Here is a 16,297-nt window from a genome sequence, read left to right as displayed (position 1 = left end):
ATCCTGAAAAACTGAGTCAGCATCCCTCTATAATGAGTGAGATGTTGAGATTAGAAAGAGGAAGAGGTGTTAGTACTGTGCTATGCATAACTTGGGGTAAGTATTTCTAGAAAGGAAAAAAGAAGGAAAAAAAACATAAAGCGAAGGTGTTGTGTGGAATGTTGGATGTTTTATAATCATCATTATTACTATTTATTTGTATAACATTTTTTTCATCAAACCTCAACTCTGTTTTATTTAAGTAATCCTCCAATGTATAAAATGTATTGCTTAACAGATACTTTTTAGCTGCCTTTTTAAATAAGTGTATTTTTGCAATTTCTTTAATCTCTTTTGGTAATTTACTGTACAGTTTTATTCCTTGGTAGAAAATGCTATTTGAGTTTTATGTTTATTTTTTCTTGGTAAATGTAAGCTGAGTCTATCTCTTGTTGCATGGTCATGGACAGAGCTGTTTGTGCAGTAATTACCAATGTTATTTTTGATGTGTATGACTGTTAAATGTATTCACATGGGGCAGTTAAAATCCCCAGTGTTTTGAACAGATCTTTACAATGAGCTCAACTAGTATTTTTGGTTATTATTCTTATGGCTCTTTTCTCGAGTCTGAAAATTGTGTTCATATTTTGTGTGTTTGTTCCCCAAAAAATAATGCCATAGCTAAGAACTGAGTGTACATATGAATAATATGTAACTAAAAGACACTGCATGTTACACACTGCTGATAGGATTCTAATGCTGATGACATTCTGTTTGCAAGTACCTTTGTGTGTTCGAACTACTTCAACTGAGAATCAATATTCATTCCTAGAAATTTTGCATTTGTTACACTGTCTATAGAGGTGCCATCTACATTTAATTTAACATTGTCATTTTTCCTCTTCAAACTGAAATTCATAGCATTAGTCTTCTATGTTCAATGTCACTTTATTGCTTATTGACCAAAACTTCCTTGAAAGTTTCATTTGCTTTCTAGGCAAGGAGTTCTCTTGTTTTCTCAGTGACTATAATACTGCTGTCATCAGCGAAGAGAATTTTTTCACCATGAGTAACGCTACTGGGAAAGTCATTGGTATATAGTATTTGTCCTAATATGCTACCTTGTGGAACCCCTATATTAATGTATTTTGGTTCTGATAAGTGTTTTACTAAATGTTTACATCTATTTGAAGTATGTGTTATCTCTACCCTTTGTACCCAATCTGCTAGGTATGATCGAAACCAGTCATTAGTTACCCCTCTTATTCCTAATGTTTTTACTTTATTTAATAGAATCTTGTGGTTGACTGTATAAGATGCCTTAGAAAGATCCAACAATATGTCTGTGACACACTCATCTTTATCAAGAGCATCAAGTACAACTTTTGTGAATTCTACTGTGGCTGGCTCCGTATTTTTGCCACTTCGGAAACCAAACAGTGATTCGCTTAAAAGATTGTATTTATTCAGGTAAATCATTAATCTGTCTTTCATAATTGCTTCTATTATTTTTGAGAATGCTGACAGCAGGGAAATGGGCCAGTAATTTCCTATGTCTTCTGCATTACTTTTCTTAAGCAAAGGTACAACTCTTGCCTGTTTTAACTGTTCTGGAAATGTCCCTGATGTGAAGGATTCATTTATTAAATTTGTTACAGGGCCTTGTATAATCCCTATGCATTGTTTCAGTACACACACTGGTTCTTCATCTAAGCCTACAGACTTTTTATTTTTTAGTTCTTTAACAGTTTTATTGACTTCATTCTCTGTGGTTGGAAATAACATCATTGTATTTAGTGTAACGTTATTTACAGATGTTATATCAGTTTTGGGGAATTTTTGCTGTACCTTCTCTGCAATGCTTGAAAAATGCTCATTTACAGAGTTTGCTAAGTGCTGTGGATCATTTATTACCTCATCCCCTTTCTTTAGCAGTATGTTATTCAGTATTTGTTTGCCTCTCCCCGTTTCCTTTTTTATAACATCCCAGACTGCTTTGCTTTTATTCTCTGCATTATACATTATTTTGTCGTTAAATCACTTTTTTTTCAGCATCTTCTCATAGATATTTTTGTATCTATGATAGAAATTTAAGAAATCTGGATCATTGTGAATCTTTTTCATGGAACTGCGGTGTTTAGGGAATGATTCCCAGCCTGATTTTATTGTTGTTATTGGACAGACATGGTCTGATAGTCCGAGATCTTTTACAGCTACATCACATTTTTCCCTGTCCATATTTGTGGCCACATGGTCAATTACTGATGTGGTCATTGTAGTAACCCTTGTTGCACTATTGACCAACAGGGACATGCCGAAACTTTGAACGATGTTTATGAAGGTGCTGCTGGATTCATTTATGATATTAGTGTTGATGTTAATGTCTTCACGCAGAATTATGTAGACCTTTGTATTTGAGACTTCATCTAGAACTTCTGTTAGTGTATTGAAAAAAGTGTTTACGCTACCACTTGGAGATCTATACACACACAAAATGATTAATTTCTTGGTTATATCAATCCCTGTTAATTCAATAGCTGATATTTCAAAGTTTTTGTTTTCACTTACTGTACTGAGGTTATGTCTTGATTTGAACAGAGTTCCTTTACTGATATAAATGCATGATCCTCCACCCCTTGACGTATTCCTGCAGTAAGAGTTTGCCTTTTCATACAATGATAATACTACATGTTGGTTTTCTGTGTCTCTACACCATTGCTCAGTAATACAAACTACTGTGCAGTTCAAAGATTGGAGCTCAATTTCTAACAGTTGTATTTAATTTTTTATTGATTGCATGTTTTGATGGAGGATTGTTAAGTCTGTGAAATGCCCCATGTTATTCTTTCCAGTGGTTTGTTTTTCTGTGTGACATCTGGTATGTGTGATAAATGAAATGTTAAAATCTTTCTTGTGAGTGATTGTTTCAGTATTTTTTAAACTGCTGGAGATACTCTTTAGGCAGGGGAACCTGTTGTCTGGATTTATCCTAAAAAAGACCAACTTTTCCTACCTATGACAACAGATATTTGACCATATGTGGTCTGAGATCCACTATATCTGACTACTATTTTACTGTTTCTTTAGGTGTCAAACCTCTTCCTTAATTGGGCTTGGTATATCTGGGTTACTAAATCCACTGAGTAGTACTACATTGCTGGGGACAGTTATTTTTGTGTTGGTCAGAACTTATTACTGTTGCCGTGGTGGCTACAGAAGTAGAAACAATGGCTTTACGAGTGCAGTGGCAGGAATGTGTAGTTGTGCTTGTTTTCATAGTCTGTGTTTGTGTGGCTGTATTAACTTTTGTCACAGGTTTGACTGCAATGGAAGTGAGTGAGGATGTGCAAGTGAGTGGCTTAAATGAACTGAATTTTTTTCACTTCATGGTTCAATGCACTCTAATACCTTGCATTTTCTTTTTTCAAGGAATACTGGGAAGCCATGTTCTGTGGTTGCTGGGGCATTTCATGCACAATGGATGAGCAACACTTTGTAGGCTGCCATGCCATAGCTACACACATAATCCATCCCTTACATGCACGTCTAGTGTCCATACCTTTTACATTCGAAACATCACAAAAGAGTTTGAATATACTGTCTTACTTTAAAATGGAGGAAACTTGCCTTAATGTACTCTGGTGAGGTAGGCAAATAAAATGTGACAATAAAGACATGAATATGGTTTGGTACAGATATACATTGTTACTTTCGACAATTCTTCCTTTTCAGCTGTTGACTTCCTGGGAGAATTAGCCAGTAGAGGTCACCTGGTTGGATCTTGGTGTGAATCATTTGTCTACCTGAGCCACTGGATGTTTATGGTTTCAGAATCACAAAACCATACCATATTTCACAGACTAGAAGACACACTTTTTTCTTCAAAAAATTGCCTCCAAAATTCAGGTGCACCTTATACTCAAAATTAATACAAAAATGTTCAGTGTTTGATTTAAAATTCCTGCCAGTCTTAAAATTGGCCATATATTCGATGCCACGGGAAATCTATCTCTACATGGCAACACTGGATTCAACTGGCAGCAACAGTGCACTGATGTGATGAACATGAGTTGCAGGGATTCACAAATTGCCCTCCTGCCCCGCCATCACAAACCCGGAACACTGTCTATTCTATGATGTGTCACTGCAGTCTACAGAGCCAGTGAACTTGAATTGGTTGAATTGGAAGCGATTTCTGTTATCGGTAAGAATATTTTTATTAATAGACAGTTTCATTACGGAAAATGAAATGTATCCGTATTATGCGGGCTATAAATTGAAAGTAATAACATACGCAGAAGAACACAGAAACAGAGCAGCTGAGCGGCATTTGGACCCTCCACCAACAAATAAAAAAAAAATCATTTGCAATTAGCGGGGTAATAAAGAAGAACCGAAAAAAAATGAGGAAGACAAAGTGTGCAAATAGAGGACTTAATGCAAAACTAGAAGATGAAGTATTGAAATGGCATTGGAATTCATAAAATAATTATTCAAATACATGTTGGTAAGCTAGCACTGCAGTGAAACTTAACAGACATTAATGGTAGAGGTGATGGGTGCTACAGGTTTATGAATTGTCACAGACTTAGCATGTGAACCAAAATCAAAATATCTCAGAAAATGTCACAAAAGTATGAAGAGAAAATATTACCTATCCATCACTGTATTATTCAACATCGAAAGAAAACCAGTGTGAAACTAAGCCAATAGCGAATATGGACGAAACTCCTCTGACATTTGATGTACCGAGTGACAGAACTGTTAGCATGAAAAGTGCTAAAACTATACAAACAAGTGGACATGAAAAAAAAGCACTACACTGTAATCCTTTCACGTTGTGCTGGTGGCACTAAACTTAATCCAACAATCTTTTCTAGCACAAGACAATGTCAAAACCTTCTCAAATACTGCTGGTTATTGTACATAGATTAACAGAGTGTAGGAGAGAAGGAAAGATGTTTTATGTAAGAAGAGTTCTCTTCTTGTGCTAGAACAGTTTAGTAGTCATTTGAAAAACTCTGTAAAAGAGAAACTGGGACAGGGAAATACAGAGCCTGTTGTTATTCTGGGAGGACTTACTTCACAATTGCAACCTCCTGATGTCTTGATAGTTAAACCATTTAAAGTGTATATGAGAGAGGAAGGGAGCAAGTGGATGACGGATGAAACCCAACATGAATTCGTGCCACAGGGAGCTTTACAACGACCTACAATCAAACAAGTGTGTCTGTGGATAAAACAGTCATCGTCTTGAGTGAGAGAAGACATTATTATTAAATCTTCCATGAAGTGTGGCATAAATCACGCTCTTGATGGCAGTGAAGACCATCATATACATGAAGAGGTCAACAATGACAAAGAGGAAGTTCAGATGACAATTTTTAGGGGTTCTAAAGATGAGTTCAGTTTTATAAATTAAGAATCTTTTTTTAATCTGGCTTTGCAAATCTAATAATAAAAATGTCATTTTTTAAATTGCTAAAGAATTAAGGTGTGCCTTATAGTTCGTAGAACCCTACAGTACGTAAAATGCAGTACCAATCCCATAACATGCCATGAAAGTAAATGTCCACCTAAGACAGACTAAAAGGATTTGGTAAGCCTTATACAAATGGAGTGCAGCTGGTGTCCAGAGGTAGCACATCATGACACATATTTACATATAAATAATGTGACAGCTTGAGAATTATATGGCTATAGGCCTATAACAATATAACAGAAAAAGTCCTTTAACTAGGCACAATTTCACTGAATTAGTCTTGGACATCTTCTGACTGAGTGTTGGGTGTTAAAATGGGAAAAGGAAGTTATCAGTTTCACTGCAAATAAAGGGCTCCCTTCCTGACATAATGACTTGTCAGATTTTGCAGCCAGATGCTAAAATCAACATGACATTATGCTTCAGCAGTTGACATATATGTAAAATATGACAAATATGTAAAAGTTTACAACAATTATATTTCTTGCCATTAAGACTTTCCTGACATAATGACTTGTCGGATTTTGCAGCCAGATGCTAAAATCAACCTGACATTACACTTCAGCAGTTGACATATGCACCATCTTCAGATGAGACACTGTAGCAGAATTTTACTGAACTGATGCAAATCTGGCTAAAATATGAAGTTATACAGATTTTAGGATCTAGCAGAAAACCTAGCAATAATACTGCAATATGTGCCATCTTCTGAAGATGGGTTATACCTGAAATTAGTTTCATGTAAATAAAATTGTATTGTGCTTCTACATTTCATTAGAGTCTTTGATAATGAATCACTTGTTGGCAATTTCCATCCCCTATCGCATCATCTTTAAGACTGGAATTACCAGGTACCTATTTGATGAAAACACGAGTGGCTGCAGTTTCTAGCATAAAGTTGGTTAATGGTAACTGATTAGGCCTATGTCTGTCCAACCACTACAAGTACTCTGAAAAACTGGAATACTCATAAAATGCAATATTTGTTTGTTTCTAAGTGTAATTCATGAATAGGTGTGGAGTAAATATGAAATGCTCTGTGATTTACAATCAACAACTTCAACAGCTTTTTTACAGTGGATCTGCTGCAAATTCTTAACTAAGTATGCGATCCCTTCTACTTAGCTGTGTTATATGCCCAGCAGGCCTCAAACTGTTGCTGAACTTATAGAAAGGCGGCAGACTGAAAAATTTATGGATCCTGCATTAAACACACTAATGGAATGTGAAGAAGCCCTAATATGTAGTAAAATTGGAACTATCCTCTGCCAAACACTTCACAGTGGTTGCCAGAGTATGGATGCGGATGCAAATAGAAAGATCTGATCCATGGAAAACTCAGTTTTAAATTACAGACTACTGGGCACATGAGAATCTTTAGAACATGGATTTTGAGTACTTGCAACATTTTCACGTTTTTCGTACAAAGATTAATATGGAACCATCCAAAATAAATTACACTGTGACAACCTGTGCTGTTTCAGACAATTTCCTCAGAAATAACACTGGGATCTAATACACCCTGGGTGCACTACTGGACAAGGATGATTTAGAAGATGCAAATTTTATTGGAGGAGGATTGAGAGATGAGTAAAATCAATGATGTTAGCTTGCAAGTATAATCCCCAGAACCATCAATAATCTTGCTCTCTCAACTCCTACAGTTATTTTTAAATGATAGCACTTATCTTCAATAAACTTCAAGTCAGCATCATTCTCTCCCCCCAGGTCTCAGACAACTTTCAGCTGTTTGAATACTGCTCTGTGCATTTGCCACAGAACTGACAGTTCTCAGTATTCTTCTAAAGTCAGAAACTTTACTGGCATGAATATTTTGTTACTCAGGGAAGATGACATGGCTCCTCCAAAGCATCAGAACTCAAGTGTATTCATGTGGTGTGTTGATACATGAGTCTTAGTCATGGACTGTGCTGTCCCCAGCTTGACTCGTGGAGGCATTTGATTCAATGCAACCTGAGCCCAGCCACACTAGAGCGTCAAATATTTAGAAGCCATTACTGGTAACCAAATAGGCTTGTGTTATGTGTGTACTGTTTATTTGCAATGCCTCAAGTAGCCAAGAGTAAAATATTTCAATAATCAGTTGCTCCCTTAGTCGCCACCTTCTCTTAAAAAGTTGTTACATATAAAAGCTGCAACTCTCATCAGTATGCAACATTTCTTGTAAAAAAAATAAAATAAAATTAAAAAAAAAAAACAAAAAAAAAAAAAGATTGCACCTGCTCTTGAAACACGCACATTTTTTTTAAGTTCATCAAATATCAAAATGTTTTCCCTGTCTCCTGCAGTGTTAAAATATGAACTGTATTACAACACATTTAATTCCTGTCATTTCTGCTAATTAATATATTATCATGAAGATATAATATTTAAGTATGTTTTAAATTACAAATCTAGTTATATCAGTACCCTGTGAAACACACAATAAGCCACAAAACAACAAACACAATTAAGTTTTGTGCGATAATCTGCCTCCTGTCTCAAGGAGCATCATGCAGTGATTAAATTAGTCAAACCAAATACTACTTTTGTGACAGAGGATTATCACAGGAAGCATAATACATTTGCAACATCATAAACTAGTGTACATGGGGTTACACATTTTTCTGAACATCTTAGCAACATCATCTTCATTGTGAAGCTACAGTCATATCAAATTTTGTTAAGACACAACCAAAACAACTGTCACCAAAACACAGTCCAGGGACATTAACATAACAAGCAATCTCACAAGGCCAGAACAAAGTGTTCTTGGTGCATTTTCAGAAACACTATGCACCAGGATGTTTAAGAGCAGGAAATTGTTTCCACCATCAGAGTACATTGCTTTCAACAAACTGCCATAGTGCTAAGCTGAAGTGGTATTCACAATAGAATGACAGAATGTACTGCATATCAAAGAACATTCACTTTTATATAATCTCTTCGATATCTTGTAATCAGTTACCCCACTACCAGTGTGTCATCAGCTGTCTTTAATCTAATAAACATGACACTACAAAGACATTTCAATAGCTGATTGTTTACAAGTTCACTAATTTAACAACAGAAAATAAATTGGGTTGCCAATGCCAGACTTTCTGCATAAAAGAAACTCACCCATTTTTGTCAAATGCTGAAAAGCAAGCATCCATCTTCTCGTTATCACCTGCTGGATTATAGTGCCCAAGACACAAATCAATAGGATCATCATGTACTGCATTACTCTCCATGGAAACACTGTTTATTTGGTCCATAAACGCCATGGCAAACTCGAATGAAATTGGCGTCGCCAAGTGCAATTATTGTTCACACACTGCAAAAGCAACACACTATTTTATTGTGAAATCAGTAACAGGTAACAGCTCGCACTAACAGCACTGTACATATATTGAGACTGAGCGCTTCTCTTATCCGAGACTGGCACGTCTCACATAATCTGAAACTTCCCGACAATGCGGAGAAAAATTACATCACAACGATTTAAGGTAAGGGGAATCCCATGCTTCCGTGCTCAATAGCCGCTTATTAAATGCAGCATTTTCCGCAAGGCAGAAAAAGCAAGAAGTACAAATAACCATAACCTAGAAGTAATTGATTTCTAGTGAGCTGCGTGTGTACAAGACACCAAAGCAATCGCGAACAGCGTACTTGATTTGCAAAAAATTAAAGAAAGGATAGTATTGCAGACGATTTTCAAGAAGGCGTTAATTTCATGCGCGCACACAAACACACACTACACTGCCATACGACATAAACATCCACAAAAAATGGCAAGCTCATATATGGAATCCTGTCAATATTTTCATTGTTTAAGTTGACAGAATCCTTAGATATAATGCATGCCGTCACGAATCACGGGCGATTCCCAACTACTATTTATTTTGTGCCGCCAATTTCTAGCTGTCATTTTCCTTTCTTGTGTAATATAGTACAAATGATAACAGAGGCATCCATAAGTTAGGTGGACTGGAGTGTTCTGCAGATCTGTCGCTAATTTTCTTGCAAATAACACCTATTTCAAAACATACTTCGCGCTACAACACCAATGATTTGGATTTCATCAGAAACGTAACAGCGATGCTGTATAAGCATCTGAGGGGCGCTTTTCGAATGAGGCACAACGTACTGTATACGATGTAGTAGAAGTACTAGCGTAAAATTTATTCGGCCTTGCATTAAAAATCCACCGCCTCATTCAACTCTCAAACTGAAACAACAACAAAAAAATGGCAACAGACACTGTCTTGTGAAAAACTCATCGACTTGGTATACGTCTTGTTTACGTACGTATTTTGATTCAGGAAGATGTTCTTGTTAGGGAAATGTGTTTCATTAGTAATTTAACGTCGTTTTACAGTGCATACGCAGACTGAGACGAATTAAATATCTAGTTTGTTTCTGAAAGTTTGACTGACTTTTTATTAGTTCACTTTTCATAGGGCACAAATTGTACAAGTGATATTGGACAGGTCAAAATGTGGATATAGTTATACTTAGTACAAGCAAAATAAATATGCAGATTAAAAGTAGGTACGTATTCTTACAATCTAAGTTCAACATTAGCTTAAGTAACATTTATATTTACATATTCAGAAGTTCTTTTGATTTTATTAATTTGATTGATTTTATTTCGTGTTCCATAGGTCTAACTGTGTTGGTTTCACAAGGATGTGGAACGAGTCAGTTTTTTACAAATACCATATGATAATCTTGTAGCATATATAGACATTTCGGTACGTAATTATATAAAAGTTTATACAGTAAATTCTTTGAGCAGCAATACAGAAAAAAGACGATACATATTTTCCTAATATCATTAAAGCAATACGGAAAAACAGATACAGAGCACACACATATACAGAGCTCAAGTTAAATAACATTCTTAGTGGCATAGAATATTGTATGTATCACAGAATATTAAAATTTTACAATTTATTTATTTAAAAATTCATCTAGACTGTAAAAAGCTTTTTCTAGCAGAAATATTTTTACTGCTTTCTTAAACTTACTCTTGCTATGAATCTCTGTCTTTATTTCAGAAGGAAGAGCATTAAAGAGTTTTGTTCCAGTGTAGTGGACGCCCTTTTGCGCGAACCTCAAATTTCTATGCTCATTGTGTATGTCATTCTTCCTCCGTGTGTTATGTTCATGATAATTACTGTTTGGTTGAAATAGATCTATATTTTTACAGACGAAACACACGAGACAAAAAATATATTGGCATTAGTTGTGTATATTTTAAGTTTTTGAAAGCTATTTCCACACGAGTCTCTTGGGCGCAATCCACATATAACTCTTAAAGCTCGCTTCTGAGCAATGAACACTTTCCTAGCTAAAGGCTCTTTGCTCCAAAAACTTATGCCATATTCAACGAGAGAGTGAAAATAGCCATAGTATGCCACTTTTGCAGTGTTAGGTTCAACACATGGAGTGACAACCCGTAAAGCACATGTAGCAGAGCTAAGCCTCTTACAGCAATATATAATATGCGAAGACCAGTTCATTTTCTTGTCAGTGTTTACTCTCAGAAATTTTGTTGTTTCCATTCTACTGGCTGATTATCACATGTCAACTTATCTCTCTCTCTCTTTTTTCTGTTTTTGTACAGAACTGAATAAATCTGGTCTTACTGGAATTTAATGAGAGACCATTCCCCTTGAACCAATAAACACCATATGAGAGTGTGTGATTAACGGATTCCTCAAGATTACAATCTGTTCTATTGCTCATAAAAATTGTGGTGGTATCATCAGCAAATAATGTAAATTTACATGGCAGGCTTGTACATGATGGTAGGTCATTCGTAAAAATCAGGAATAATAGCGGCCAAAGAATTGAGGCCTGATGCGCTCCACATGTAATGGAACTCCATTCAGAATATGAGGAAACATTACATACTCCACCTGAGCTACTGAAGACAACTTTTGTTTTTTGTCTTGGAGACACGACTGTAGCCAATTGCCTGCAACACCACTTATTCCTATTAATTTTGATTTTTGCAAGAGAATCTGGTGATCAACACAGTCAAACGCTTTAGGCAAATCACAGAAGACACCAATTGCTAGCATTTTTTCATTAATGGTATCTAGGACTTCATTTACAAGTGCATAGATTACCTCTTCAGTTGAACAGCCCTTTCGAAAGCAAAATTGATTCTTGCTGAGAACTTCATTCTTCATGAGATGATCTGTAATTCTTACATGTCGTAGCTTTTCTAGAATTTTAGAGAAATCTCTCAGCTAGAGGTAGGTTGATAGTTCATTAGTTAGTTAGTTCAGTTTTATCGTCCTTTATGCACAGGGGCTTCACAATGCCATACTTAACTCTACTGGGAACAACACCTTTCTGAAGGGAAGCATTGAAAATATGACAGAGAATGTCCCTTATCCACACACAAGAATATTTAAATAAATTACTAGAAATATTATCAACCCCTGCACGGTATGATGATTTTTTGAATTTCATCTACAGTGACAGGATTAAGGTGCATTTATGAAATTGTGTTTGAATATATAGCTTGACAAAGAGTTATAGCTTCATCAACATTGGGCTTGCAACCAATCTGTTGAGTTACTGATAGGAAGTGTTTATTAAAAATCTCAACCACACTTTTGGGGTTTTCTACTAGGGTACCTTCATATGTGATTTTATTTACATCTTCTTTGCTAGTTGTATCTCTTCCTATTTCTTTTTTTACAATGCTCCAAATTGTTTTTACCTACATCTAAATCTACATGGATACTCTGTAAATGACATTTAAGTGTCTGGCAGAGGGTTCATTGAACCACCTTCACAATTCTCTATTATTCCAATCTCGTATAGCGCGCAGAAAGAATGAACACCTGTATTTTTCCATACGAGCTCTGATTCCCCTTATTTTATCTTGGTGATCGTTCCTCCCTATGTAGGTCGGTAACAACAAAATATTTTCGCATTCGGAGGAGAAAGTTGGTGATTGGAATTTCGTGAGATGATTCCGTCGCAGCGAAAAACACCTTTGTCTTAATGATGTCCAGCCCAAATCCTATATCATTTTTGTGATACTCTCTCCCATATTTCACGATAATACAAAAAAGGTGCTGCCTTTCTTTGAACTTATTTTTAGAATTATCTAGTTTCTTCTCATAATAAAGGGCTTTTGATTTCTGTATTAGTTTCTTTAAAATTCTATGGTATAATCTATAGTGTTCCTATTTTTCTACACCTTTAGATAATCTTATTGCAGCATGACTGTTTTATACCTTTTGTAATCCAAGGCTTACTTCCAGAATTGGATGCACTTGTTTCTGACCCATATCTTTCGAAATATTTTTCAAAAAGAGCACAGAATTCAATTTATAAAACAGTTAAATATATTATCAACAGCATCACAGCTACATATTAAAGACCAATCCAATTGCTGCAACCTATGGTTTAAAGTTTCTTTTGCCTCTTCGTTCATTAGTATTATGAATTTTCATTGAGGAAATTGTTTTTTGAACAGAGTAACATCATAAAGAGTGAGAATTTGTCCATAATGATATGAAAGCCCACTTATAACCTGCCTGACAGTATAACTCTGATGTCTAATTACATCTAAAAAAATGTTATCTATCATAGTTTGAGACTCAGATGTAATTCTTGTTGGGAAGATTATTACCAATATCAGATTAGATAAGATCATCACAATCTCAAAGTCAATTTTATTCTTCTTTTTTGTCATAAAGTTTATATTGAAATCATCTAAAAATACACTCCTGGAAATGGAAAAAAGAACACATTGACACCGGTGTGTCAGACCCACCATACTTGCTCCGGACACTGCGAGAGGGCTGTACAAGCAATGATCACACGCACGGCACAGCGGACACACCAGGAACCGCGGTGTTGGCCGTCGAATGGCGCTAGCTGCGCAGCATTTGTACACCGCCGCCGTCAGTGTCAGCCAGTTTGCCGTGGCATACGGAGCTCCATCGCAGTCTTTAACACTGGTAGCATGCCGCGACAGCGTGGACGTGAACCGTATGTGCAGTTGACGGACTTTGAGCGAGGGCGTATAGTGGGCATGCGGGAGGCCGGGTGGACGTACCGCCGAATAGCTCAACACGTGGGGCGTGAGGTCTCCACAGTACATCGATGTAGTCGCCAGTGGTCGGCGGAAGGTGCACGTGCCTGTCGACCTGGGACCAGACCGCAGCGACGCACGGATGCACGCCAAGACCGTAGGATCCTACGCAGTGCCGTAGGGGACCGCACCGCCACTTCCCAGCAAATTAGGGACACTGTTGCTCCTGGGGTATCGGCGAGGACCATTCGCAACCGTCTCCATGAAGCTGGGCTACGGTCCCGCACACCGTTAGGCCGTCTTCCGCTCACGCCCCAACATCGTGCAGCCCGCCTCCAGTGGTGTCGCGACAGGCGTGAATGGAGGGACGAATGGAGACGTGTCGTCTTCAGCGATGAGAGTCGCTTCTGCCTTGGTGCCAATGATGGTCGTATGCGTGTTTGGCGCCGTGCAGGTGAGCGCCACAATCAGGACTGCATACGACCGAGGCACACAGGGCCAACACCCGGCATCATGGTGTGGGGAGCGATCTCCTACACTGGCCGTACACCACTGGTGATCGTCGAGGGGACACTGAATAGTGCACGGTACATCCAAACCGTCATCGAACCCATCGTTCTACCATTCCTAGACCGGCAAGGGAACTTGCTGTTCCAACAGGACAATGCACGTCCGCATGTATCCCGTGCCACCCAACGTGCTCTAGAAGGTGTAAGTCAACTACCCTGGCCAGCAAGATCTCCGGATCTGTCCCCCATTGAGCATGTTTGGGACTGGATGAAGCATCGTCTCACGCGGTCTGCACGTCCAGCACGAACGCTGGTCCAACTGAGGCGCCAGGTGGAAATGGCATGGCAAGCCGTTCCACAGGACTACATCCAGCATCTCTACGATCGTCTCCATGGGAGAATAGCAGCCTGCATTGCTGCGACAGGTGGATATACACTGTACTAGTGCCGACATTGTGCATGCTCTGTTGCCTGTGTCTATGTGCCTGTGGTTCTGTCAGTGTGATCATGTGATGTATCTGACCCCAGGAATGTGTCAATAAAGTTTCCCCTTCCTGGGACAATGAATTCACGGTGTTCTTATTTCAATTTCCAGGAGTCTACAATACCCTTTGCTTTGCAAATGATAAAATTGTCAGGTTTTGTAAGTCCCTTTCTGACGTAGACTTATTTGGCCAATGTTATGGTGACACACATTATAGTCTATGTAATGATTTATCAGAAAAGCTAATATTTTAAATGATTTTTAAAAGAATTTTTGACACAATTTAATGACAACATTCCCATAAAAAATGCAAAAAATTGATAAAGGCTTCAAAAAGCAAGGATACAAAGAAAAAAACGAAATCCATGGTATACTGAAGAACTAACAAGTCTGAGAAACCAAGATATGCTGTTATGCAACGTATACAGAAGTCTTAAAACTGACCATTCCAGATTAGTCTATGTTAAATATATGAATCGGTATATAAAAGCCATAATGGAAACCAAAAAGAACACAGTTGCAGGGGTATTGTGAATTCCACCTCTAAGTGCAAAAACAGTGTTGCTAATAAATAGTGTTGCTAAATGACAATAAATTATTATTAATATTATTATCATTATTATTATTAGCATCTGATAGGATGTTGTTCTGGAATAAGTTTGAACATGTTTGATGCATAGTGTTTGCCTATTTGTGTAGTAATTAATGTACATTCTTGTTCTGCAGCAATTTGTCTGTTTTCGAGAGGTAATCCTTAATAAATAAGATATTCTCACAAATTAATAATTATGGAACATTCAGAACACCACCCCCAGCAAAATAAAGTTTATAGTACTCCATTTTTTCGGCCAAAAGCTATTTTTAGAGCACTTTTTCGCTTTCTAAAAATATTTATGCTCTGAGCTGAGTGTTCCCAAAAATTGATCCCATATTGAAACAGTGAGTGGAACTGTGAGAGTTGTTCCAGAATTTAATAGTCTTGGAGCCTAGCAGACAGATGTAAGTTTCTACACCTATATCTATACTCTACAAAACACTGTAAGGTGGATGGCAGAGGGTAGATCCCATTGTACCAGTTATTAGCGTTTCTTAATGTTCTATTCACATATGGAGTGTGGGGGAATGATTGTTTGAATGCCTGTGTGCATACAGTAATTACTCTAATCTTTTCCTAACGATCCCTATGTGAGTGATATGTAGGGGGTTGCAGTATATTCCTAGTGTGATCATTTAAAGCCAGGTCTTCAAACTTTGTTAACAGACTTTCTTGTGATAGTTTATGTCTATTTTTAAGAGTCTTTCCATTCAGATCCTTCAGTATCTCTATGACACTCTCACATGGATTAAATAAAGCTGTGACCATTCATGCTTGCCTTTCTGTGTGCACATTCAATATACCGTGTTAGTCGTATCTGAGTAATGTTCTAGAACCGATAACACTTGCGATTTGTTATAAATCTCCTTTCTAGATTGATTGCACTTCCCCTTAATTCTACCAATCAACCGAATTCTACCACCTGCTTTAGCCACGAATGAACATATGTGATCATTCCATTTCATATCCCTACAAAGTGGTACATCCAAGTATTTGTATGAGTATAGTCATAAGATACTACTTTTTTTTTTTTTTGCTTTGTGAAGTGCAACATTTTACATTTCTGAACATTTAAAGCATGTTGCAAATCTCTACACCACTTTGAAATCTTATCTAGGTCTGACTGAATATTTATGCAGTTTCCTTCAGACAATACTTCTTTATAGATAACTGTATCATCTGCATAAAGCCTGATTTTACT

The 16,297-nt window shown here is 37.2% G+C and overlaps 1 protein-coding gene across 9 annotated transcripts in view; it reads right to left on the bottom strand.

Moving 5' to 3' along the window:
* Window positions 1-16,297, bottom strand: part of LOC124554896 (nicotinamidase) — a 328,203-nt gene that overhangs the window by 177,503 nt on the left and 134,403 nt on the right. For 6 of the 9 annotated variants that reach the window (XR_006968484.1, XR_006968485.1, XM_047128579.1 and 3 more), the window contains exon 1: window positions 8,582-9,104. Coding sequence is in view for 7 of the 9 variants with exons in the window: in XM_047128579.1 (XP_046984535.1) it covers window positions 8,582-8,727 (146 nt within the window). In the remaining 2 variants the exon portion in view is untranslated. Of the gene's footprint in view, window positions 1-8,581; window positions 9,105-9,492; window positions 9,511-16,297 lie in introns of those variants that run through there. The other 3 variants (XM_047128580.1, XM_047128581.1, XM_047128582.1) reach the window with 2 other exon arrangements.

This window comes from Schistocerca americana, chromosome X (assembly GCF_021461395.2).
Source record: "Schistocerca americana isolate TAMUIC-IGC-003095 chromosome X, iqSchAmer2.1, whole genome shotgun sequence".
Taxonomy (NCBI): Eukaryota; Metazoa; Arthropoda; class Insecta; order Orthoptera; family Acrididae; genus Schistocerca; species Schistocerca americana.
Note: the sequence above shows the minus strand (reverse complement) of the source record. Positions and strands in the feature narration are given on the sequence as shown.